Source organism: Prosopis cineraria, unplaced genomic scaffold (assembly GCF_029017545.1).
Source record: "Prosopis cineraria cultivar Desert tree isolate PC_DT_omini unplaced genomic scaffold, ASM2901754v1 PC7, whole genome shotgun sequence".
NCBI classification, from domain to species: domain Eukaryota; kingdom Viridiplantae; phylum Streptophyta; class Magnoliopsida; order Fabales; family Fabaceae; genus Prosopis; species Prosopis cineraria.
Window position 1 is genome coordinate 39,139,201 of NW_026555338.1, and position 26,195 is coordinate 39,165,395.

General features: G+C 37.2%; 1 protein-coding gene across 3 annotated transcripts; it reads right to left on the minus strand.

The window, feature by feature from the left end:
- Positions 1-736: 736 nt before the first annotated feature.
- LOC129315989 (la-related protein 6B-like) lies at positions 737-26,075 on the minus strand. Of its 3 annotated transcripts, XM_054960201.1 has the most exons (10): positions 25,075-26,052; positions 24,455-24,536; positions 24,090-24,184; positions 23,935-24,006; positions 23,695-23,774; positions 23,477-23,576; positions 9,486-9,533; positions 9,315-9,383; positions 8,218-8,364; positions 737-1,328 (listed from the first exon to the last, which is right to left on the minus strand). In XM_054960201.1, the coding sequence occupies exons 1-10, from the start codon at positions 25,579-25,581 to the stop codon at positions 1,077-1,079; spliced, it is 1,452 nt and encodes a 483-aa protein (XP_054816176.1). In that variant the 5' UTR covers positions 25,582-26,052; the 3' UTR covers positions 737-1,076. The 3 variants fall into 3 exon arrangements, with proteins under 3 accessions (XP_054816176.1, XP_054816178.1, XP_054816177.1); XM_054960203.1 differs by lacking the exon at positions 8,218-8,364 and having other exon boundaries at positions 25,075-26,075; XM_054960202.1 differs by lacking the exon at positions 9,486-9,533 and having other exon boundaries at positions 25,075-26,062.
- Positions 26,076-26,195: the final 120 nt, after the last annotated feature.

The window sequence follows — 26,195 nt, forward strand, 5'->3', positions numbered from 1 at the left end:
TTAAAATATAAATAAACAAAAAAGCTTAAATGGACTAGCCCTCAACTCTACAAGTCTATCTCTTTTAAACCCTTAGCCAATTAAAAATAATCTTATAAGCTCGTTTTATGTTTTGAAGATCTAAATTTTAAGTCTAACCCTAACAATTATCGAGCTCAAAAGGATCGGTTCTACAAGTTTAGCTTGTTTCTCCGACTATAAAAACTGTGGCCCCTTTTTTTTATATTATATTGTTTTATTTATTTTATTCTTATTTCTTTGTTTTATTTCATTTATATGTTTGTTTGTTTGTTTTATTTTTTAAAAATTTTGAAATTATCCCCAAGTTAAATCTAGTTAACATCACCCGGTTAATTTATTTATTTTCAAATGTTCTCCTTAATTTCTATTCATTCTTATTAACTCTTGGTCTTTGAACTTGCTTTTAATCCATTCCTCAGTTAAGTGCATTCATCTACGTGTCCCTCTTCCAATCCACCGTGTCAAATGAGTTCTCTTCTTCCTTGCTCATGTCTCGTTGCTTCGTGGGTACCAAGCATATCAACCAGCGTTATCCAAATCCGTTAAAACGGAGTAACATTGCACCGATTAAAAAACCTTGCAAGGGACATCACCCTTTTGCTTAGTTTAAGATGACAGATGCCCCTCGCGCAATACTTTATGAACAAAATATACACGTATACCCTTAACTATATAACGTCTCTCATATTGCTTTGGAGCCATGTATCGACCGTAGTTCCGAGACAAGAATTCGATCACGTCTTTCATATAAAATGACCTAAAATGACAGGACAAGAATAATAACAATTCATTATCACAAAAGTCTTGAACAAAAAAATTACCCTGGTAGCTCCATTGTTTATGCTCCCTTTAATCCCTTTCTTCTACTCTCTTATGCTATAATCCGCTCCCACACGTTTTTTTTTTTAATACACTATATATATATATATATATATATGAGCAAAATAACTGCTTTGCTCCAGAGACGGCAATGCTAACTATTCCCCACTGCAAGATTGACACTCTAATTCACAATAACATCAACCCACTACCAGCCTGAATCTAATCCCACGGCATTACACTATATCAACAGCTACTGGCTTGCCTCGACCCATTGAAAATCCTTTCGTGCCATCTGGCATACGAGGTCCAGGAGGTTGCTTGGCCACAACTTGCTCGACAGGAATCACATTATTTGAAGGTGGGGTTCCTATGTGATTGGTGCGACTAAACAACTGGTGACAATGAGATCGGCTTCGTCCCTTGCCCCGTCCCCTGCTACGACCCTTCCTCTGGCCACTCTCCCTGTCAAAATTATGCTCTTCCCCCTGCCAAATAAAAGACACTTCAGATACAGCCGAAAAAAGGTCATGTCCTACAAAAATGGATGCCTCAAGCAAAAGCATCGAACAAATCGCACAATTTTTAACCAAGTTGCTTTAAATAATCTCATTAAAACGAAATTTTAGTGCGTTTGATTGACTCATGCGATCATCTTACGATGAATTTGGGATCGCTAGCTTTCTTTTTCAACCAAAAAAAAAAAAAATGAAGTGCCCCTGCATTAACTACACTTGAAATCACAGACAAATCTCCAAATTTAATCTGCAAGAAAGTAGGGATCACTTCACATTTGCTGAACACTATCTAGAAAATTACCAGTGCTACAAAGAGATCACCAGTCTAGCATTACTGTTACCAACAGTAAAAATATAAAAATCAGTGCTTTGTCAAATTACCCAAAAGGAGCATTCATAAAATAAACATCATTTCACAATAAGGACATTCTTGTAACTATGCCGTGTTGCGAAATGCAAACATTAGTTTTTTCACTTTTAAGTTTTTGCCCAGGAATCAATTCTGACGCCCCTCTGACCAATTGAAAACAACAATCTTCCTAACTTTGAAAACCGAGAATTAACAAAAAAGCACAAGACTGCCAAAGGGTGCTGTTATGCAATTGTAATATTGAAAGAATAGTTACTGTTAGGTAGTTATAGAGTTGATTAAGGGAAATTGCTGTTGGCAATGATTAAAAAACTGGACCAAACTAGATAGTCAGACCGTCAACCGGTACGGATTTCAACTCGGCCAACATGAAAAAACCGTTTGAGGGTTTGGGCCGCTTTGGACAGGCGGTCGAACTAGGAACCGGATCCAATTTTCAAAAACCAAACCACTTAAAAAAGCACCATTTTCTCTTTTTTTAAATTTTTTTAACAAAATGATCAATTTTTTTTAACCATTTGATGTCATATTATATCAGTGGCTTATAAGTCATGATAAACTTAAAATATTTAGTTTTATTTTTAAGTTAAATAGCAATTTCACATTTATTTTTTATATTTAAATTATTATATACAAATAAAAAATTTTTAATTTAATTATTACGTTATCAGTTTGATCATTTGGTCCAACCAACTCGATTGGCCATGCTAACCATGAATTGCTAGCCTTTTCGGTTTAATATCCGATTCAGTTTTGAAAACATTGGTTGTTGGGTAGTTAGAGGGATAAGAAGTCTATAAATACTAAGAGATAGCTTGTAAATCCCTCATGCTATGTTGAATTTGGGAGAAAATAATATTTCTATTGATACAAAATGAAGATACATAATGACTATACTTACAAGGGGAATAAATACTAATAATTGCTAATAATACCCACGAAACACTAATAAAGGCTATACAATAAGAGGCAATAAAAATTAAATATTCCCACACTTCCCCTCAAGTTAGGTCATAGATGCTAATTATGTCCAACTTCCTTATGCAATTCTCAAAAGCAAGCCCAAGTAACCCTTTAGTCAAAACACTAGTTGCTAGCAACTTTGTTGGCATATACGTCAAACATAGAATTCCTTCTTCCACTTTTTCTCTGATAAAGCATCGATCTATCTCTACACATTTGGACTTGTCATGTTGCACTAGATTTAAGGCCATGCTTATGATAGCCTTATTATCAAAGCAAAGTTTCAATGGTGAGTTTGTTTCAACTTGTATTTCATTTAAGACTTATCTCAACCATAATTCCTCTATTATTCCTTGAGCCAAAGCTCTCAACTCAGATTTTGCTTTTTGACACGACGCTTTGCTTTTGACTTCTCCATGTAACTAAATTTCGCCACACAAATGAACAATAGCCAGAGGTTGCCCTTTAATCTCTATATGTTCCACCGTAACTTACATTAGTGTAAACTTCACTAGATCTATTCACATGTTTTCTGAAGAACAACCCTCTACCAAGAGTACCTTATAGATATCTCAAAATCCTATAAACTGCCTCCATATGGCTCTCTATTGGGTTGCTCGTATATTAACTAGTTACACTCATAGCAAATGCCATATCCGATCTTTATGGAAAAATATATTAGTTTTCCAACAAGTTTTTGATATCGTTCCTTGTCAGCTGCTTCTTCCTTTTCTTTGGTTTCCTCCTCTTCTTCATTGCCTTCCTCATCCAATTTTTCTTCCCCCAACGGATCTGTTCCTTTTTCCCTCTTTTTCTTAGGCTGCTTCTTCAATTTCTTGATCTCAATAGGGGTTTCAATAAGGTCTATAACCCAACATATCTGTCTCCTTCAAAAGATCCGGGATATATGTTTGCTAAGGAACATAAATTCCTCTTCGTGACTAAGCAACTTCTATCCCAAGGAAGTATTTTAGTTTCCCGAGATCTTTGACTTCATACTCCTTGCCCAAGCCAACCTTTATCTCCTCAAGATTATCTCTGGTAAGCATTATATCATCGACATAGACAATAAGGATGCAGTTCTTGCTTCCCTTAACTTTAACAAACAGTATATGATCTAACGGGGCTTGCCTATAACCTCCGAACTTTAGGACTTTTGAGAACCGATCAAACCAAGCTCTTAATCACTATTTCAAAAGATATATAGACTTTTTCAGTTTATAGACTTGAGTTTCTCTACCTTTATTAAACCCAAAAGGTTGAGTCACAAAGCCTTCTTCCTTTAACTCTCCATTTAGAAATGGATTTTTTATATAAAGCTGGTGAAACCACTCAAGATTAGCTATTACAGATAACAAAACTCTGATAGTATTCAATTTTGCCACTGGAGCAAATCTTTCTTCATAGTCCAGGCTATATGTTCGAGTAAATATTCTTGCCACCAAGCGTGCTTTTAACTTGCCAAGAGTTCCATCAGCCTTGTATTTTAGGGTGAACACCCACTTGCAACCCACTATACTCTTTCCTTTAGGTAGCTGAATAAGTTCCCAGTTCCCATCTTTTTTCTAGGGCCCTCATTTCTTCCATGACAACATTCCGCCATTCAAGGATGCTTAGAGCTTCTTGTACAGTCTTAGGTACCTTCACCTTATCAGGATTAGCAATAAAGGACGGATATTGAAGAGAAAGTGCATTGTATGAAACAAACCTCTCTATTGGATGAAAAGTACATGAATGACTTTGCTTCCTCAAAGCAATAAGAAGATCAAAATTAATAGATTCACTTACTTGTTCTATATCATCCATCTTTAGTGTTTCAAAAGTTGCCCCAAATTCCATGTCTCCATAAGTTTCTGCTTTAGGATCTACATCTAGTTCTGACTCTCTTGGTGTTTCAGGTACAAGTTGATCACTATCTTTCAATTTTTTTTCAGAGTGTAAACAAGCAATTCTCCCTTTCATGGATTTTCTGCATCCCTTCCTCTTTCAAGTTGTAACATAAGAGAAGATAGTAGTGCACGTAGAATTGGTGGAGGTGACGGCAGTGCTAGCTCAATTGGTGTAAACCATAATTCAAGGAGCACTAGTTCTCGGTTAGGTGCTTGATCCCAAGTCTAAGATTGACTTATGGTCTCCCCTTGAATTGAAGGATTGGGAGAGAATGAAGTATCTTTATGAAAGGTGACATCAAGGCTGACAAATGTGTGTTGTGAGACAAGGTCAAAGCATTTGTATCCTTTCTAAATAGCAGAATAGCCAAGGAAAATGCATTTCATAATGCGAGGTTCAAGTTTGGTGCTTTAGAGGTTATGGACACCGGTTGTGCAACCAAACACATGAAGTAGAACTTAAGTTTCAATATGGGATGTTAAGCAAACACTCTGCAGTTTGTGGAGAGGAGTTTCAAAGGATAAGACTTGACTGGGCATATGGTTGATTAAGTAGGTTGCAATCAAAATAGCATCCCCCTAATAAAATTTGGACACATTGCAAGTAAACGTAAGTGCTCTAGCAACATCAAGTATATGGCAATTTTTTCTTTCAGCACCCCCATTTTGTTGGGGTGTATGGGCACAAAAACTAGTACGGACAACACCATGCAATTAAAGGAAAGTACTCAAAGATTGGTTAAAATACTCAGTACCATTATCTATATATAAGACTTGGATGGTGGTGTTGAACTGAATTTTGATCATGTTGAAGAAATTGATGAATGTGGATGCAGTCTTAGACTTGTTTCTTAAAAGGTAGACCTAACAGACACGAGTATGATCATCAATGAAGGAAATGAACCATGTTGTTTTAGTACAGTGGGGAGTACAAAAAAGTCCCCACAAGTCACTATGAATGGCTGTGAAAGGTTTGGTAAGTGTGTATGTAGCTCTAAAAAAAGAAGTTCTATGATGTTTAGCAATTTCACACACTTCACAATGAATGTCATTAATATTCAAGTTTAGGCAAAGGGTTGGAAACAATTGTTCAAGGTAATTAAAATTAAGGTGACCCATCCTCTCATGCCACAACATAAAAGCATTCACTTTAGAGGTAGATATAGAGTTATCGACAATCATTGAGTTACCACTCAAGTGGAAATCTCAAAATAGTAAAGCCCCATACTCCTTAGCACTTCCAATTGTCGTTCTAGATGATAGGTCCTAAAATACACAACGGGATAGGAAAATTTTAACATAACAATTTTACTACATCATCAATCAACTAATCGAAAGCAAATTGCAATCAAGTTTAGACATATGGAGTATAAATTCCAACATTATAGAATCTAAAATTCGAATACTCCCTTTTCCAGCTATAGGTGCTAAAGAACCATCTGCAATCTTCACTTTAACATTCCCAACACACGAAATGTAAGTGGTAAACAATTGATGACAATTGGTCATATGATCACGTGCTCCTGACTCAAACGATCCATACAGTGGAATCTTCGGATGTTTTTTGCTGCTAAGACTTGAGCTTCACTTCTAGTTATGCATGGAGACAATATTAGGAGGACCCATATTAGTACTCCCCCAATTATAAAAATATTCTCATAACAAAGAGAAGTCAGAAACCACAGCCCCACACATAAAGATGATGTGAACAAACAATTGTAGAACCAAGCAAAGAGCTCGTAACAGAGAAACATTAGAAAAAGACTCCTTAGACTTGGCGAATGTCAAAATCATGCCAGAAATGCTACGCCATCAATAGAGGAAGGCATTGCTGTCAACTTGGATCCCTCACGCACCACCACATGTCGCCGTATACTCCCTAACAATGAACAGAGCTTTGGTGCTGTGACTCACACATGCTGCCAATGGCAACGATGTTTTGGGTTGGGCTGATCAAAGGCTGCCAGAGGTCCTATTGTGGGCGATGAGATCTAGATCACCCTCCTTGTTGAGACTCACTCATCCTCGCACTACTTCTCTGGGTCCAACGTTAACGCTCAAACCCTAATTCTTTTGTTTTTTTTTGGCACATTCTCCCACTCAAAGCTCTGATACCATGTGGAATTTGGGAGAAAATAACATTTCTATTGATACAAAACGAAAATACATACTGACTATAAATACAAAAAGGGGAATAAACACTAATAATTGCTAATAATGCCTAATAAATACTAATAAAGGCTATACAATAAGAGGCAATAAACATTAAATATCCCCACATGCTATGATATCAATAAGATTACCCACACACTAAGTGAATTTCTCTCACCTCTTTATTTCATTCTCTCAGTCTCTCTGAAACTCTCTTCTATATGTTCTTCCTCTATTTCTTCCCATTTCTCTCTCTCTCTCTCTATATATATATATATATCAGAATTATACTAATATAATAGTTGTTTATGTACCTCCTTCATAGCCTCCCAGTCCTCCCGCACGGAAGCTATCTCTTCTTTCAAGATTGATAGTGTTTCATGCAATACAACAACAACAACAACAACAAGCCTTTATCCCACTAGGTGGGATCGGCTACATGGATTGCAAGACGCCATTGTGCTCTATCATTTATCAAGCTTTTAGGAATATTATTAATTAAGAGATCGCGTTCAACAACTTCCAAGAGTGTTCTCTTAGGTCTTCCTCCACCTCTCTTAATCGGACTCAAAGTTATATGTTCCACTCTTCTCACTGGTACCTCCCTTGGTCTTCTTTGTACATGCCCAAACCATCTCAACCGATTTTCTACCATTTTTTCCTTAATAGGTGCCACCCTCACTTTTTCGCGTACGTGCTCATTTCAAATTTTATCTTTACGTGTATGTCCGCACATCCATCGTAACATTCTCATCTCTGCTACTCCAACTTTATGCTCTTGCTGTCCCGTTAGAGCTCAATATTCACTACTATATAACATTGCCGGTCTGATAGCAGTGCGATAAAACTTTCCTTTAAGTTTATTAGGCACCCTCACTGTTTCATGCAATACAACACTTCTTTCTTCTAACTGTCAAGCAATACTCTAAATTGCTCTAAATCAAAACCCATCCTCTTTAGTCTCTTGAAGGATGGCTTTGATACTAATGTTATAGAATTTAGATTGGAAGAGAGATAAAGAGGGAGGAAATAGAGAAACAAAACAAAGACATAAAGAGAACATATTCAAATATGTAATTCTCATTGGAAATCTAAGTCTGAAATTACATACTCTATTGCCCCTTATTTATAGGCATTATTATCATATGATTATTTATCCTAATCAATCCAAATCCTACTAATATAATAATAATAATAATAATAATAATAATAGATATCAAATCCCATCCAAATCATCATCGTATCTACATCTATTTAAGCAATCTTAAATCTATTTAAATCCTAATTAAATCTTAATTATTTTCTTATTTATCATAATCATATAACAGGTGCTCCTTTTTTTAGCCTGGTACTGATGTCATTCAGGATTCTCAATTATTTTACGATGAATACAGAATTTTTGTTACCATCATCTGCTTTTCAACAACTCATTTGAACCTCTTTATATATTGCACAAAATAAGATATCAATATATTCAAGAACTTACTGCAGGTTCATGCAGTTTAGAATCCGCCAAGTAAGAGTCTTCTAATAGTTTCTCATTAGCCTCTTGCTCAGGCACAGAAGTATAATCCTGCTCACATTCCACTTCAACTTCAAGCCCCTTCTTTCCACGCACTTGTGCAGGTTTTGACTTGATTGAAAAAAAAAACCAAAAACAAAAACACAAAAGAGCATATAAATAGAATAACAACAAAAATTACATTACAAGTCTATATATATATATTTTTGGTTGGCATCAAGAGAAAGGAAAAGCATGCAGCGGCCCGGGGAATCCCTAGAAAAACACTATCAAGACTCCTGCAACGCAACTGGAAGATCTGACTCTGCTGAAATTATTCATTTGAAAAACCAGCGCTATCTCATGAGGGACATTTGGTATGAAGACTAAATTTCATTACAAGAATCAAATCACTGGAATCAGTATATAAATATTCAGTCACTGACAAAGTTACAATATTTCTGGGAATCTTGAACGCTTCTTCCAAAATATCATCCACAAACTAACTATTTTCATTATATTTTTCTTTACATTCTATGCACCAAATGCTTTGTTTTATATGATAAACCAAGGTGTCAAAATCAAACACAAAATTATAAGATCCTACCATATACTGTGTTATCAAATCACGCTTTTTTTTTTTTTTTTCAAAGAATCAGATCACACATGTTGATACTAGTAGTAAGCATTGAAAGTCTAAGTTATACCTTACAAAGATTAAAATATTAAATCACTTCATTAATGTAATAAAGTCTGGATTGTAGTCAAATCCTATTGGGCTTGGTACTAAACACTACAAAATGGGGGATTCTCATTTTCTCGCATTAGATTGCAATAATACTAGGGAGATATTTCCTCCCTCATTTGCTCAGTTTCAAAATAATAGGATATGTATTTGTAGACACAAGGCCATTAAATAATAACACTGAACTATGACTTCTTAATGTCACAATGTATGAATGAATATTGCAACAAGTGGACTGCCACCAGTTTCATCTTCAACTAAAAGCCAAATTTGATTAGTGGTAAAAAAATCTGCAAACAGGAATAAAAATAGAGCAAAAAAAAAAAAAGTGACATACCATGCATCTAAGCATTAGACGAACCCGAAGGCCACTCCGCCAATTCCTCTCATCATTAAGCTCAGCAACCTGCCAATTATTATCATTCTTTTTACATATGTGGTTATATTTGGCAACTTAAGTCAAATATGCTGAAACAATTAGCCAGTCCACCAAAGTATGAGTACTTACTGCTCTCTCAGCAAGCTCGACAGATTCATATTCAACAAATGCATGCAACTGGCACAGAATAGCTGTATTAGATTCATTCAATTATCCTCTCTTCAGTAATAATCTAAAAGGGAAGGGGAGAAGGAGGGAAAACAATTATCGATTGCTATAGTTTCATCAAGTTTTGCCTTTACTTTCTGTAGTTTTCAGTCCCGATAGTTTAACAAGATTAAGTGACGTTTGTTACTCAGATTCCTATAGTTTCAGTGTTGTCAATCCCAAAAAAAAAAAAACACTACAAGGACTAGAAACAAAATCCAATAAAACTATAAGGACCAATGTGTTGTACCATATAATGATCTTGACAAAGGTAGAAGAGAGAGAGAAGAGATAGAGAATGAGGGACAAGAGTAGGATAGAGAGGAGAGAAGAATTGAGAGGCATAAGAGAAACAGAGGAAAGGAAACTGAATAGTACACAATCTTATTAAAAACAAGTCTCACACACAATAGGAATCAAGTATTTATAAGCTTAATCCTCTTCCTAATGGCTATATCCTTATAACTAATAAACCTAATTGCTGTCGTTACTATGAAATCATAACAATACCCCCTTCAAAAAGATCCTTGCCCTCAAGGATCATTTACAAAAAATTAAGGAGACTTCTGCTAAAATTGACGCAAAGCCATCCAAGATACTTCCTCTTCTGGCAATTGTTTCCATATAACCAAGATTTCAACAATGATTTTCCCCCTTCTGCGACCAATCTGCTTTCGCATAATGCTTTTAGGCTCCGCAACTGATGGTATTTTTGGCCAATCAAGTGAGGGATGACTTAGATTCACTTTAGGATCAGGACACAACTTTAATAAAGACACATGGAAAGTAGGATGTCTTTTGGATTCTGGTGGCAGCTCAAGCTTGTATACAACCGCCCCTAAAAATGCTCTAAGTTGCTTTATAGTCTTTGGTTCATGCCATTCAGCAACAGCTTGAATCTTCTTTGGGTCTATTCTGACCTTTCCATCACTGATTAGATGACCCAAATATTCAACTTCAATTGCTGCAGATGGGCACTTGCACTTCTTGACATAATACTGATATTTTCTCAAAATAGAGAAGACTTGCTTAAGGTGCTCCAAATGGTCATAAAGGTTAGCGCTATAAATCAAAATGTCATCAAAAAACACTAAAACAAACCTTCTCATATAAGGGCAAAAAATGCTGTCCATAGCTCCTTAGAAAATTGTTGGTGCATTAGTCAAACCAAATGGCATAACTAACCACTCATAATACCCACTGTGAGTCTTGAAAGTAATTTTTAGGACATCTTGAGGCACCATTCTAGTTTGATGATTATCAGCCCTCAAATCCAATTTTGTTAACCATTTTGCAACACTTAACTTGTCAAAGAGATCTTCTGCCAAGGGAATAGGATATTGATTCTTCACAATTTTTTTATTTAATTCCCTATAATCTATACACATCCTCTAATGCCATCTTTCTTCTTAACTTAAACAATAAGAGCTGAAAATGGGCTTGAACTCTCTTGAATCACTCTACTTTGCAGCAACTCTCCCGCCTACCCTTCAATAACATCTTTTTGAGCTGACAGATATCTATATGGCTTCAAATTAATGGGATTAGTGCCTTCTTGGAGGACAATGGGGTGGTCATGACCTTCCCGAAATGGTGGCAGCCTTCTTGGTGCGTCAAAAAGGTTCAAGAATGCTTGTAAAGTACCAGAAATCGCTTCTGGGACTTCTGAACAGACCTGTACAGAAAAACATTCGACCTTCTCTTGTCCTTTGGTCATAGAAAGACTTGATCTTCATGCAAATCCTTAATTTCCAAGTTCTTTGGTTGTACCATTCGTAGTGTTAGGTGGCGTAGCTTGAAGCTTGCATAATTTTCCTTCAAGCCAAAAGAACATAGTCAATGACTCATAATCCTAAAAGGCAATTTTATTTTAGGCACTAATGCTCTAAGTTGCTTTATACTTTTTTAGACATTTAAGCCATAACACTAAATCATAAGTATGAAATTCAAGAATTCTAAAGTCAACAGTAAATTAGAGACCCTGCATTCTCCATTTAAAATTTTTCTAGATACCATAAACTTTCAATTTCTTCCCCCTGCTACTTCAACCCAAGACTAGTTTGTTCCCTCTGGCTTTCACCCCAACTTCTTGGCAATATCATAGTCCAAGAAATCAGGTGTACTGCTGTTGTCAATGAGTATTTGAAGCTGTCTCTTGCCATAATGTCCTGTAACTTGCAGGGAAGATGCTCCATCAATGGCATGAAGAGAAATATTGGGTTTGTCATCCTCTTCCTCTTCTTCAATAATTTCCTCGAAAGGAGTATCTTCTTCTTGAGTGTCTTAAATTTCAATAAAATGGAGTTGTAACTTCTAGCACTGAGAGCATCTATGATCTCTAGAGAATTTTTCATGGCAACAAAAACATAAGATTTTGCTTTGATGCTCTGCCTCTTCCTCTGTAGAGAGAATGTTAATGGAAGTGCTAATATTTTATGGTATAAAAGAAGATTTCTTAGAAGATAAAGATGTAGACTTCCTTATGTGTGGGACACACTACCTATCAAGGCATTCTTATATGAAGTCCACGTGTTTTGGTGAAAGGGTTGTGTGGCAGAAGATGTAGGTGTCAAGTGTCCACTGGTCTTGCTCTAGGATTTTTTCCTGAGTTGTCTGTTAATAGTGATTTCTTGCATCCTTGCAACACTTCAAGCTTCCCTCATGGTATGAGGTTTAAACAAACACACAAGACCCTCATATTTGTCACATAACCTAGAAAGATATACATCCACAAGGTACTCTTCTGCCAATCAAAGCTTACAGGAGATGGAACTCACTCATTATAATCAGCCAATAACCCACAATGTTCTAGTCGCACCAAGTCACTCATAGGGGTCTCATGTGTTGGGCGAAGCTATCTTTAATCTCTTTGATATATTCTTCCCATTTCGATCATGCCCCATCCCAATATTTTTCATAACTAAGTGCCATTGAAATGCCTTTAAGTCAAGATGCATGCTTACAATCTTGACCTTAGAGTCTTCTGGATTTCATCGAGCTCAAAATAATGTCCACTTTTCAAAAGCCACCCTAGAGCATTTTCTCGAGTGAATTTCGGGAGCTCTATTTTTGTAAACAACATGGGCTTCTTGTATTCTCATCAGTGCCTATTCCGTCACTTGCAATCTTCGTGTTCATCATTACGATCATGATGGTGGCCATTTTGAGCGTGGTCGTCGAGCCCATTATTGAATTAAAGGAGAGAAAGAGATTAGAAAATGTAGTTAGCATGCTTTTACTGATCTATCAATTTCCATATATATAGGGAATATACAAGACAGAGTAACAAATACTTACACCAAACAACTACTAATAAATACTTACACCTAACAACTACTCTTCTTAACTCTAATAAATACAAAGAATAAATCTAATTCTTAACACTTCCCTCAAGCTAGTGTGTATAGATCATACGCACCAAGCTTGTTACAAATGTACTTTATTCAAGGTCCTCAAAGAGCTTTGATTAGTATGCCTGCTAGTTAATCATTGGAGCTAACAAACTTCATAGCAAGACATCCGGATTGAACCTTCTCTCGCACAAAATGACAATCTATCTCGATATGTTTAGTTCTCTCATGAAACACTGGATTTAAGGCTATATGCATTACAGCCTAATTGTCACAGATCAAGTCCATTCTAGTGACATTCCCATATTTTAATCCCTGAAGAAGCTGTTTTAACCAAATAAATTCACATGTAGTTAAGGCCATGGCACGATATTCAACTTCAGCACTAGACCTAGAGACAACATATTGTTTCTTACTCTTCTAGGAAATCAGATTTCCACCAATAAACACATAATACCTTGAAGTAGAGCGTTAATCAATCAGGCATCTAGCCCAGTCCGTATCACTATACCCAACAATTTGAGTATCATCTTGAGAATCATCCTTATCACTAAAACCATAGCCAATTATTTGAGAATTCCCCATGTCTTCATATAAGAGTCCTTGACTGAGGGATCCCTTGAAGTACCTAAGAATCCGAACTGTAGCTTCCTAATGGCTATCAGATGGAGATTCCTAGAACTAGCTTACCACACTTACAGGGAAAGAGATATCAGGATGAGTGAGAGTGATGTAATTGAGTTTTCCAACCAGTCTCCGATATCTTTTTGGGTTTGCAAGAGGCTCCCCTTGTCCCGATAGAAGTTTGACATTTGAATCCATAAGAGTATCAACTAGTCAACAATCCAGCATCCCTATCTCTTTCAAATATCAAGAGCATACTTCCATTGTGATATAGCAACTCCAGCTGATGATTGAGCTACCTTAATGCCCTAAAAATACTTGAGCTTACCCAAATCCTTTGTTGTATCAAATCCTTTATTAGAGATCCTATCCTGATCATTACCTATAATAACAATGCCATCCACATAAACAACCAAATATATGTATTACCCAAATGGTGAGTGATGATAGAACACAATGATCTGTAGTACTGTGAATCATTCCATACTCTTCTAGAACAATGCTGAATCTACTAAACCAAGCTCAAGGAGATTGTTTTAGTCCATAAAGGGATTTACGTAGTCTACAGACCTTCCCAGACTCCCCCCGAGTAACAAAACCAAGAGGTTGCTCCATATACACTTCTTCCTCTAAGTCACCACAGAGAAAAGCATTTTTTTATATCAAGCTAATAAAGAGTCTAATGATTGATAGCTGCAATGGCCAAGAGTAAGCGAACAAATGCAATTTTAGCAATTGGCTAAAAAGTGTCATCTTAATCGAGACCCAAGACATGGGCATAGCCCTTGGCAACTAACGGGCTTTCAACCAATCAATAGAACCATCAGGAGCAAACTTGATGGTAAACACCCATTAGCATCCAACCAATGACTTTCCAGGAGGTAGAGCGACTAGACCTAGGTATGATTAGTATGAAGAGCAGCCATCTCATCAAGCATTGCCTGTCGCCACCCAAGATGGGCAAGTGCCTCGCTGACATTCCTAGGAACGGTAACAGAATTCAAAGAAGACACAAAAGCAATATATGATAGAAATAACAGGTGATAGCTCAAAAAATTATAACTAGGATGGGGATTACGAGTAGAACGAGTACCCTTATGAAGAGCAATGGGGGCATTATCAGAAGGATGCTGGATCTAAGCAAGAGCCAGTACTAGAGTAGGGGGCAAGTCCACAAGAATATCACTAGGGTTTGCCAAGGACGAAGGATGAGAGCGACGGTGGTATGTTTGAATAATGGGTGGTTTATCGATGGTCGGTGGATCAAGGTAAGGAAGAGGAAGGACCTTAGATACAGATTGTTCAAACTTGGAGGAGAGAAAATAAGGAGAGGACTCAAAGAAAGTGACATCAGCTGTTGTAATATACGTTTTTGTAATAGGAGAAAAGCAACGATAACCTTTTTGAACTCAAGAGTACCCAAGAAAAACACATTTAATGGCTTTAGCGGCAAGTTGGTCTTTGCCAGGAATCAAATCATGGACAAAGCAAGTACACCCAAAAACACAAGGAAGAAGTAAATAAAGAGGTGTAGAAGGAAACAAAATAGAGTAGGGAATTTCATTTTGTAAAACAGAAGAAGGGATGCAATTAATCAAATAATAAGCGGTGAGAACGGCATTGCCCCAAAAACAATGTGGCATTTTAAAGTGAAGAAAAAGAGTGCGGACAATTTCAATAATATGCCAGTTTTTTCTTTCGGCCACACCATTTTATTGAGGTGTGTATGCAAATGAAGACTGATGCAAAATACCCTGAGAAGATAAATAATGGACAAACAGGACAGAGAAGTACTCCTTTGCATTATCACTTCGTAATATAGAAATGGAAGTACCAAACTGATTTTTAATTTCAATACAAAAGGATTGAAACACAAAGTACTTCTGAACAATTCTTTAATAAATATAACCAAGTGCAACAAGAATAATCATCAATAAAGGTTACAAAGTATTGAAAACCAAGATTGCTTGTCACACGACTAGGACCCCAAACATTAGAGTGAACAAGTTTAAAAGGAGCATCAGCTCATTTATTGATACAATTAGGAAACAAAGACCGAGTTTGTTTTCCAAGTTAACACGACTCACAATCAAGAGACTGTAAAGTTGAAAGAGAGGGAACCATCTTCTGAAGTTTAAAAAGACTAGAGTGGCCAAGACGACTGTGAACAAGATTTGGTGAGATCAGTGCAAGTGGCTAGTAATATAGTAGATGGAAAATAGTAAAGTCCTTGGGACTAACGCTCGACGCCAATCGTCCGACCTATAGTCTAGTCCTGCAAAATGACAGAGACATCACTAAAGATAATCAAACAAGAGAGAGCACGAGTAAGTTGCCTAATAGAAACAAGATGGTAAGGACACCCAGGAACATAAAGGACAGATTGCAAATTAATAGAAGGAGAAATGGAAGCTTGGTCAATTCCTTAAACTGCAACAGAAGAACCACTAGCCGTATTAATAGCAAGAAGAGAGACTGAATTTATACAACAACAATAACAACAAGCCTTTATCCCACTAGGTGGGGTCGGCTACGTGGATTGTAAAACGCCATTGTGCTCTATCATTTATCAAGCTTTTAGGAATATTATTAATTAAGAGATCGTCTTCAATAACTTCCGAGAGTGTTCTCTTAGACCTTCCTCTACCCTTCTTAATCGAACTCAAAGTTATATGTTCCACTCTTCTCACTGGTGCCTCCTTTGGTCTTCTTTGTACATGCCCAAACCATCTCAACCGATTTTCTATCATTTTTTTCTCAATAGGTGCTACCCTCACTTTTTCGCGTACGAGCTCATTTCGAATTTTATCTTTACGTGTATGTCCGCACATCCATCGTAACATTCTCATCTCTGCTACTCCAACTTTATGCTCTTGTCCCGTTAGAGCCCAGCATTCACTACTATATAACATTGTCGGTCTGATAGCAGTGCGATAAAACTTTCCTTTAAGTTTATTAGGCACTTTACGATCGCAAATAACTCCTTTAGCTTTTCTCCAATTAAACCACCCAGCTTGAATCCTATGTGAAATAAAGTGAGATAAAAGATTTTTATTACCAATCATATGAGAAGAAGCACCTAAGTCAATAACCTATGGTCCAAGAGAAGAATGAGCAAGACAAGAAACAGAGTTAGCAGTCTAGGCAATAGAGGCAACATGAGATGATTGGTTGTTGGCCAAGAAATGGAGATACTCTTCATAGTCAACTCCTCTCAAGGTAATGGAATTAGATGGCTGCTCAATAGGAGTGGAGGATGCATGCGAGTGTCAGAAGTCTAAACAACATTAGCAACCTGAGAAGGTCGCCCATGAAGATCGCAGCAGCGGTCTCAAGTATGTCCCAACTTGTTACAGTAAGTACATTGAGGGCATTTTCAAGGACCACTACGCCCTCCTCTACCACAAGTAAAGTTCTAAGAAATCAAAACAGAAGCAGTGGCAGTAGATTCAAAAGGAGCCACGGTATTAAGAGGGACTCAAACAAGACGAGCAAGGACATCATCTAGAGCAGGAAGTAATGACACACCAAGAATTTGGTCCCGAAGATGATTGAGACTAGGACGAAGATTGTATAAAGTAAGAACCATGAATAGTTTGTCCCACTCTTTTTCCTAGACTTCAAAAGTAGTAGGCATTAAAGAGCGAAATTCCAGTCGAAGAGACTCAATTGCGGCTAACATAAGCAATATCATCCATGTCCTCCTATTTCAAACTAACAAGAGAGGTAATCACATCGTAATAGCAACAAATATCATTGCTGTATAAAGTGGCAGTCTTACTCCAAACATCAAAGCAAGTCTCAAGAGACTGATATAAAGGAGGTAACTTGGGATCAATGGAATTCCATAGCAAGGCGCACAATTAAGCATCAATTTTAATCCATGTAGGTTGCTAAGCTTCAGGAATATTAGCCACCCGCTTGGTCAAGTGATCCAAATAGCCTCGTCCCTAAAACTAGAGACGAATTGAAGCAGCCCAAGATTTGTAATTTGAAGGCCCATGTAACTTCTCAGTGATAATAACAAGGGTATCACTGAAAATAGAGGAAATGGCCCTAGTCTTGGATTTTGAAATAGACAATATAAAAGAAACAACCCCGAGATCAGAAGGAGAGGGCTTCAGCAAGCACAACAAAGCAGATGGCAGCAAGAAACGACATCAAACGTGCCTTCACGAGCCGAGAAGACGAAGCTATACAATGAAACAAAGGAGGCATGTGAGAGCGCATGCAAAGGAGGATGGCGACAAAACTCCAAGGATTGATCAGTTGACAACCTCTAGACACAGTGGTGGCGCGCGTGTAATGAATGGAGGTCAAACGGCAATAGGTCAGTTAATAAAAACGCACAGATGAACAGTGATGCGCAGTGAACAAAAATTCTAAAAAAGGAAAAAGAGATGGGTTGGAATGAAGCACAACCCTATGAATTCAGAACCATATTGTAAGTATTTATTAGTGAAACGCATGTATGCTGTCAAGGAGAACCAACATAAATGTTTCAACTGAAACAAGCCTTGAAAGACCTAAGGCAAGGAGATAAATCAGTCATTCAGTTTTATAGTGCCCTTATGCGAATCTAGTAGCAAACAAATCTCTATGAAGTCTATCAATGGACCAGTCATGCTAATGCAACACTCTACCATCAAATTGTAGATCGAGAATGCACATATGAATTTCTCTTAGGGTTGAATGACAAATTTGAAGATATACGAAGGAGAATCATGGCACAAAAACCTTAACCTTCCCTTGAAGATGCTATCAAAACCATCAATAAACCTTAATTCTTACTCTACTCTTAGTACTAACTCAGAATCTTCTACTATGATAGCTAAGGATAAACGCTCTTCACTTTGGTGTGATCACTACAACAAGAGTGGTCACACTAAGGATAAATGCTGGAAACTTCATGGGAAACTGCCCAACATCAACAACAACAACAAGCCTTTATCCCACTAGGTGGGATCGGCTACATGGATTGCAAGACGCCATTGTGCTCTATCATTTATCAAACTTTTAGGAATATTATTAATTAAGAGATCGCGTTCAATAACTTCCGAGAGTGTTCTCTTAGGCCTTCCTCTACCTCTCTTAATCGGACTCAAAGTTATATGTTCCACTCTTCTCACTGGTGCCTCCCTTGGTCTTCTTTGTACATGTCCAAAACATCTCAACCAATTTTCTACCATTTTTTCCTCAATAAGCAAAAAGGCAAAGGTGAAGCTCGAGGACTATATATTAGTCCTACATCTGAAAAACAGCCATTAAGCCAAGAGGAAATCACAATACTCAAGAGACTTTTAGAAAAACAAGAAGTTACTCCTCAATCCAGTGAGAATTCTAACCCATCCGTTACCTTGGCACAAACAGGTATGTCTCTCATAGCTGCACTTAGCACCCACACAACATCCAAGAGCATATGGATAGTCGACTCTAGTGCCGCTCACCATATTACTGGTTTTAAGGAATTATTCAATGAGTTTAAAACTGAATCTACATATCCTCATGTCAAAGTTGCTAATGGGATGTATGCCAAGGTTGATGGGGCTGGAACTGTGATAATTTCACAAGATATTAAACTAGAAAATGCATTATATATGCCTGAAATTGAATGCAATTTGGTCTTTGTGAAACAAATTTCTGAGGAGCTTGTTGGTAGTGCTTCATTCTTTAACACTCCTTGTATTTTTCAGGATTTGACTTTGGAGAGGATGATTGGCAATGCTAAAGAATGGATGGTCTCTACTACTTGAGAGGAAAAGGAGAGAGAAATAAAGTAGCAGATGCTGTTGCCTGCTCTACTTCATCAAATAATGAGTTGATATTGTGGCATTATAGGTTAGGCCGCCCAAGTCTCAATTATATGAAATTGTTATTTTTAGATTTATTTAATAAAATAACTCCCTCCTCTTTCCACTGTGATTTTTGCTACTTTGCCAAACAAGTCAGAAACCAATATCTGCCTCATCCTTATAAACCATCCCAACCTTTTGCACTGATACACAGTGACATTTGGGGACCTTCTAGAATTTCAACTACAAATAATGCTAGATGGTTTATCACTTTGATTGATGATCATACTCACCTAACTTAGGTATTTTTGATGAAAAAAAATAAGAAGCACTTGATATTTTTCAATGCTTTCATGTTTTTGTACAAAATCAATTTAAATCTTCAATTCAAATATTGAGAAGTGATAATGGCCGTGAGTACACTAGTACAGCCTTTCAAAAATACTTGTTTGAAAAAGGGATTCATCATCAAACCTCTTGTGTTAACACTCCACAACAAAACAGTATAGTTGAAAGGAAAAACAGACACCTTTTAGAAGTTTCAAGGGCTTTAATGCTTACCAATAATGTTCCAAAAATGTTTTGGGGTGAAGCTATCTTAAATGCAGCATATTTAATAAATCAAATGCTCTCAAGAATTTTAAAATTTAAAACCCCTGTGCAAAGTTTTCAATAATTTTTTCAAAACTCTCACCTACTGCTAAACATGCCTCGGAATTTTTGGCTGCACTGTTTTTGTGTATGATGAGCATAAAGGAAAATTGGACCCAAGAGCTATCAAATGCATTTTTTTTTAGGGTATGCAGCCTCTCAACAGGGTTACAAGTGTTATTCATCTTCCACTCATAAATTTTATATCACTATGAATGCTCAGTTTTGTGAAGATCAACCATTTTTTCAAAAATTACCCATTCAGGGGGAGAGTAAGACCAATAATGAATGGTTAATTTGTTCTAAAAATAGTAATTCTGATAAATTTGCATCTGGCAGCCCCAGTATTGAATCTAGTAGGTCCCAAATGCCACCTGAACCCCTCTTGACCTTGCACCAATTACGACGACACCTCCTCTTCCTAGCATATCAAATGACCCTCAATCACCTCAAATTGTACCCTCTGAACCTAATATCACCTCATCTGAACCTAGTATAGAGGAAGATATTCTGGAAAATTCTGGTAATACAGAAAAAGAAAATCTGAACAATTCTAGTACTAATGAGACAAGGGTGGGACAACCTAGTATGCAAGAGAAAGAACCTTACATCAGGCGAAATAAGGGCACTATATTGGAGGATCAATCACAATCTAGGCGAAACAAAGGCACTAAACAGCATGTGAGTGAAGGTACCAAGAATTTGAATCGAAGGCAAGTTCTGAAGACTTATGTTGGCCAATTGCCTTAAGGAAAGGCAAACGAACATGCACTCAGCATCCTATTTGTAAGTATGCTTCTTATAAGAAACTCTCATCTTATGAAATCCTTTGTGGCTAACGTGACCAATGAGAAAATACAAGAAGCCTTTGAGGAAGCAAAAGAAGATCCTGAATGGACAGCAGCAATACAAGAGGAGTTGCAAGCATTAAGAAAGAATCAAACCTTGAGTGTTACCAATCTACCCAAAGGGAAAACTACTATGGGTTTTAAGTGGGTGTTCATCATCAAATACAATCCTGATGGGACTGTCAACAAGTACAAAGCAAGACTCGTAGCCAAAGGATACACCCAAACTCAAGGCATAGATTACCAAGGGACATTTGCTCCAGTTGCCAAGTTCAATGCCATCAAGGTTCTTTTATCACAAGCTGCAAACCTTGACTAGCCATTACTATAACTAGATGTGAAAAATGCATTCTTAAATAGTGACCTAGAGGAGGAAGTTTACATGGAATTACCACCTGGGCTAAAGGGAAGTAGAAGACCTAGATAGGTTTGTAAATTGCAAAAATCTTTGTATAGCCTAAAACAATCCCCTCGAGCTTGGTTTGGACATTTTACACGAGCAGTCAAACAATATGGTTATACCCAGTGTCAATCAGATTATACTTTGTTTGTGAAACATAACTGTGATAAAGTTGCTATCCTGATTGTGTACGTAGATGATATTGTACTGATAGGAAACGACTTAGAAGAGATTGAAAAATTGAAGGCAAATCTAGCTAAGGAATTTGAAGTTGAAGACCTTGGAAACCTAAGATACTTCTTGGGTCTAGAAGCAGCAAGATCAAAAAAGGAGATCAGCGTCTCATAAAGGAAATATACACTTGATTTATTGATGGAAACAAGTTGTTAGGGTCAAAGCCTATGGATATACCTATGGAGACCAACTACAAAAAGAACTTGAGAAGAAAGAAAGGAAAAGAAGGATCACCCGTAGACAAAAGGAGGTACCAGAGACTAGTGGGAAAACTCATCTATTTATCCCACACGAGGCCACACATCAGTTTTGCAATTGGTGTGGTCAATCAATTCTCAAATGACCCACATAAAGAGCAAATGGAAGCAGCTTTCAGGATTCTAAGATACTTAAAGAAGACTCCTGGAAAAGGACTGTTCTTTCAAAAAGGAAACAAGAAGAATGGGGAAGTCTACACTGATGCAGATTGGGGTGGCTCTATAGTTAACAGACGCTCTACTACTGGATATTGTACCTTTGTTTAGGGCAATCTTGTGACTTGGAGGAGCAAGAAGCAACTAGTGGTCTCAAGAAGCTCAACAAAATCAAAGTACAGATCTCTAGCTTTGGGCATATGTGAAGGAATGTGGATCATGAGACTCCTAAAGGAGCTACACATTGAAATAAAGGGACCTTACAAGGTATGATGTGATAACATGTCAGCAATAAACATTGCACATAATCTGGTACATCACGATAGAACCAAACATGTGGAGATCAATCGCCATTTTATAACTGAGAAAGTTGAAACAAAAGTGATTGACTTGGCATATATACCTTTGAAAGATCAAATTGCCGACATCATGACCAAGCCACTTGCGAGAAAATGTTTTGAAAAACTAAGTGACAAGTTGGGAATGATTAATATCTATTCGCCAACTTGAGGGGGAGTGTTGGAATACAACATCTTAGGCCCATTAGGTTAAGCCCAAACATGTTAGGGTTTAAGAATAATTAGGGTTGAAGAAGCACAAGTCTGCCATCTTAGACTCTTAGTTCTTTCCTGTTATATCTCATTAATTAGATAAGATTCTAATTGATCTTGTAAATATCTCTTTGATTTTACCTTGATTCTAGGGATTAACCGAAAGTGCTGTGTGGTTAAACCTAGATAAATACCCTTGTTGTGAATAGAATGACCATCTTTTTGCCCAAATTCTTCAGAACTATATCCTTATAACTAATAAAACTAATTGCTGCCATTACCATAAAATCATAACACAAAGATTATGTTTTCTCATAAAAGAATGCTATCATTTAAATGTCTAATAAGTATATGTGCATTTCTGACATTATAAATTATAAATTTCTAGTAATTCCAAGCGTCAAGTGAGTATATGGTTCACAAAAGTACTGATAGAAAGAACAATACGTCATGGAAGAGGGTGAAAAACTAATATTAGGACTAGGAAAAAGGGGACGTGTTTAAATTGATAAGGCCAAAACAGTAAAGCAGCCCTAACTTCTGACAGATGCAAAGCCAAGCTCATAGGACCAAGACAGAAAAACATCAATTAACATCTCCATGGGTGAATTCTGAATCATAAGCAAGATGATCTATATCTTAGAATGGAGCCACTTACATCACCACTCAATGGCACAAAAAAAAAAAAAGGTGTGAATCTATGAAATAGCATGAAGTCATTGCGTGGAACTCAGACAAGAAAATCAACAAAACCATTGACTATCACAGAGTTCTATTAAATTATTCACACCTGCAGAGTTCTATTTAATTGTTCAGACTATTAGCAGATCTTGAGGTTCATGTTTTAAGGCCTGCACATCAAACAACAACAACAACAACAAGCCATATCCCACTAGGTGGGGTAGGCTACATGGCTAACACATCAAAAAACAATAAAACAAACAAACAACTTTAACTCCTTCAAACATCAAGTAACCGATAGGGCATGTATTGACACCTATGTATGCCTCGTCTATGAACCAATAATATGTGTTTTCATATTATATTTACCTTGTTAGATAGAGGAATGCCATCAACTTTTGCCAGTCTTGATGCAGAAGAAGCTCCACCATTTGAGGATTGAGGTGGGCAAGTGCGAATGGTATTCACGCTGCCAATTAAGACAAATGGTAACTAGAATTCAAGGTTTTGAACCTTTCACTACAAATGTCCAATTCAAAAAAAGGGGTCCACTTAAAAGTAAACTCAAATACAAGCTACACCAGTACCTCCCCACAACAGAGAAAACCTTGACAAGATTCTGGTGGCAATGATCCTCAGGTAAGTTCTCAGCTACAACAATGCGGCACTACAAAAAAGAAGGGAAATTATTAGATGAAGAATAAAGGAGAAAAAGTGGAACTATAAGCTACCATTACTGATAACAATAATACACCACAAGTGAAACATTAGTAAGAAAAACACCCAATAAACACGTCAAAGGAAATCAGAAAAGAGTGGAAAATCACCTGCAACTCTTCTATATCAGACTCAGTCAAGGGATGCAGGCGTTTGACTTTCTTTCCATCTTCACTAACTACCTAGAGAGTTAGGATACAATCTGCATTAAAACAATATCGATAGACTTATGAAATTCATAAAGTAAGAAAGTGAAGAAACTTACAAGCTTCGATGAGTTCCTCAAAACAGTTGCAAGCTGGGAGTGACTACTTATAAGAGCCTTAATTTTCTTGAATGATGCAACAACAGATATAGGCACTACAACATTTTGGAAAAGCATTAGAGAGAATACAAAATAGCAGACCTCAGAAACACTAAATCCAACACTAAACAAGAATCAAGACATTATATTGTTGAACTTGATGACCTTCAGAGTTCAAGACCAAAATCTCATCATACCATTCCCTCCCCTGAAATGTGGAAAAAAGGTAGTGCAGGACGTAGCATGAAATAGTCATCCCCTAGGTTAGTTGGTTACATGAGGAGAAAGTCAGAAAACCAATAAAATTATAAAAGAAATCATCTTACCATAACCTTCAGGATCTTTGTTGATGAACCTCATCAAATGATCAGTTGTAGCCAAGTTTAAATCACTGAAATAATACTCTACCTACAAATGAAAATAATATATCAACATGAGAAAAAATGTACCGGAGCTATGATGCTTAAATTGAAGAAAAGCATGTTATACATAACTTTGCTTTCACAAATATATATATATATATATGCATGCTTATTGATCATTCTCAATTTCCTTTCCTGAAATAATACATATGCAGAAGCACCAATGTCCTAAAATTCCTCGCCCAATCCATCTCTTGAATTATGCTTAGACATCCAGAAAAGTGAAGTTCTTATACAAAGAATGTAATGGCAACTAGCAAGTGTCTTTTCCCTCTTCCATATTTTCATTCATACAGCAAAACTGCGCCACCCCCCCCCCCCAAAAAAAAGGGCAAGGGCACAAAACTTCCATTAAGCAGCGCTGGTTTAAAGAGACAGTTGGATAATATGTCAGGTATTAGCATTTTTATGGTTATAGGGTATGTGTAGAAAGCATAGGCTCAGGAGCAATCCCAAAGAAGATTGATTCAAGGATAACTATCCAGTATAGATGCGAAAAGTTGAAAGATAAAAACGGAAGTCACCTGATTCAAAATCTTCTGACTAGCTTCCTCAGACAGTTTATTCTTTGAGAGAGTATGATCTGGCTCAACTTGGGACTTCTGAACTGACTGCAAGCCAGAGTCTTGGTCCCCCGATCCCCCTCCACCGGTGGTAACATAGTAATGATGCTGATGAGGATGATAATGAACCGGATGCTGATGGGAAATGTGGTGGTGGTGACTCTGACCAGGGACGACGTGAGTGCCCACTGGCACATGAGGTCGAATCGGTATATGGAAGGGTGAAGTTGGAGGCGGTGGATAAACATGTACCATACCCGGGGGCGGGGGAGGAGGTGGTGGTGGTGGAACAACGAGCCTAGGTCCTTGTCGATCGGACCGTGAAGTGGGTCGAGTAGGCACAAATTCACGTGCCTGCGCGTTGAGTCGGCTAAAAGAAATGCTTCTGGAAAAAGGCGGATCTGGCTGGGATTGAACAGTGCAAGATGACGGCGCATCTCGGGTTTCTGAGACTGACTCTTGAGCCATTACAACGAGATGTTGGAACTAAATGTACGACAAAGAAGCTTCTGAGCTGGTTAGGGATCGGAGTTCTGACTAATGTGAGAAGCGTCGGGGGAATATCAGTGCGACCGAGTGGGATTCAAGTTCAACATCAGATCCGATGGAGAAGAACTCTCAGACTCTCTGCGGAATCCGTTCTCTTAAATATATGCGATGGAATCATCAATCATCAATCATCAATATATCAATATCAATATATATTTATAAATCTCGTACAAAGCCGTTGGTTAAAATCTCTTTCATTTTATTGATTAATTAATTTTGATTAAATTTTAATTCTCCACACCTATTGGTTCATCATTTCACGGGAGCACTTCATTCGTCTTAGTTTCTCCATTAATCTCTGCATCTCTTCCCAATGTAACTTCACATCTCTCAAAACTCTCCAATCTTCGTCTTCAAGAAATAATGGGTCTCTCCTGACGGCTCAATTCAAAGCAAGAAACAAAGCGAGAAAGAGACAGCAAATATATCTTTCTTCTTCTTCGCGCGGCAGAACCATAGCAAGAGCTAGCTCTCTCCTGAACATTTATTTATTTCCGTCTCAATTTTAACTTTTTCATGATAGTCTTTATTTC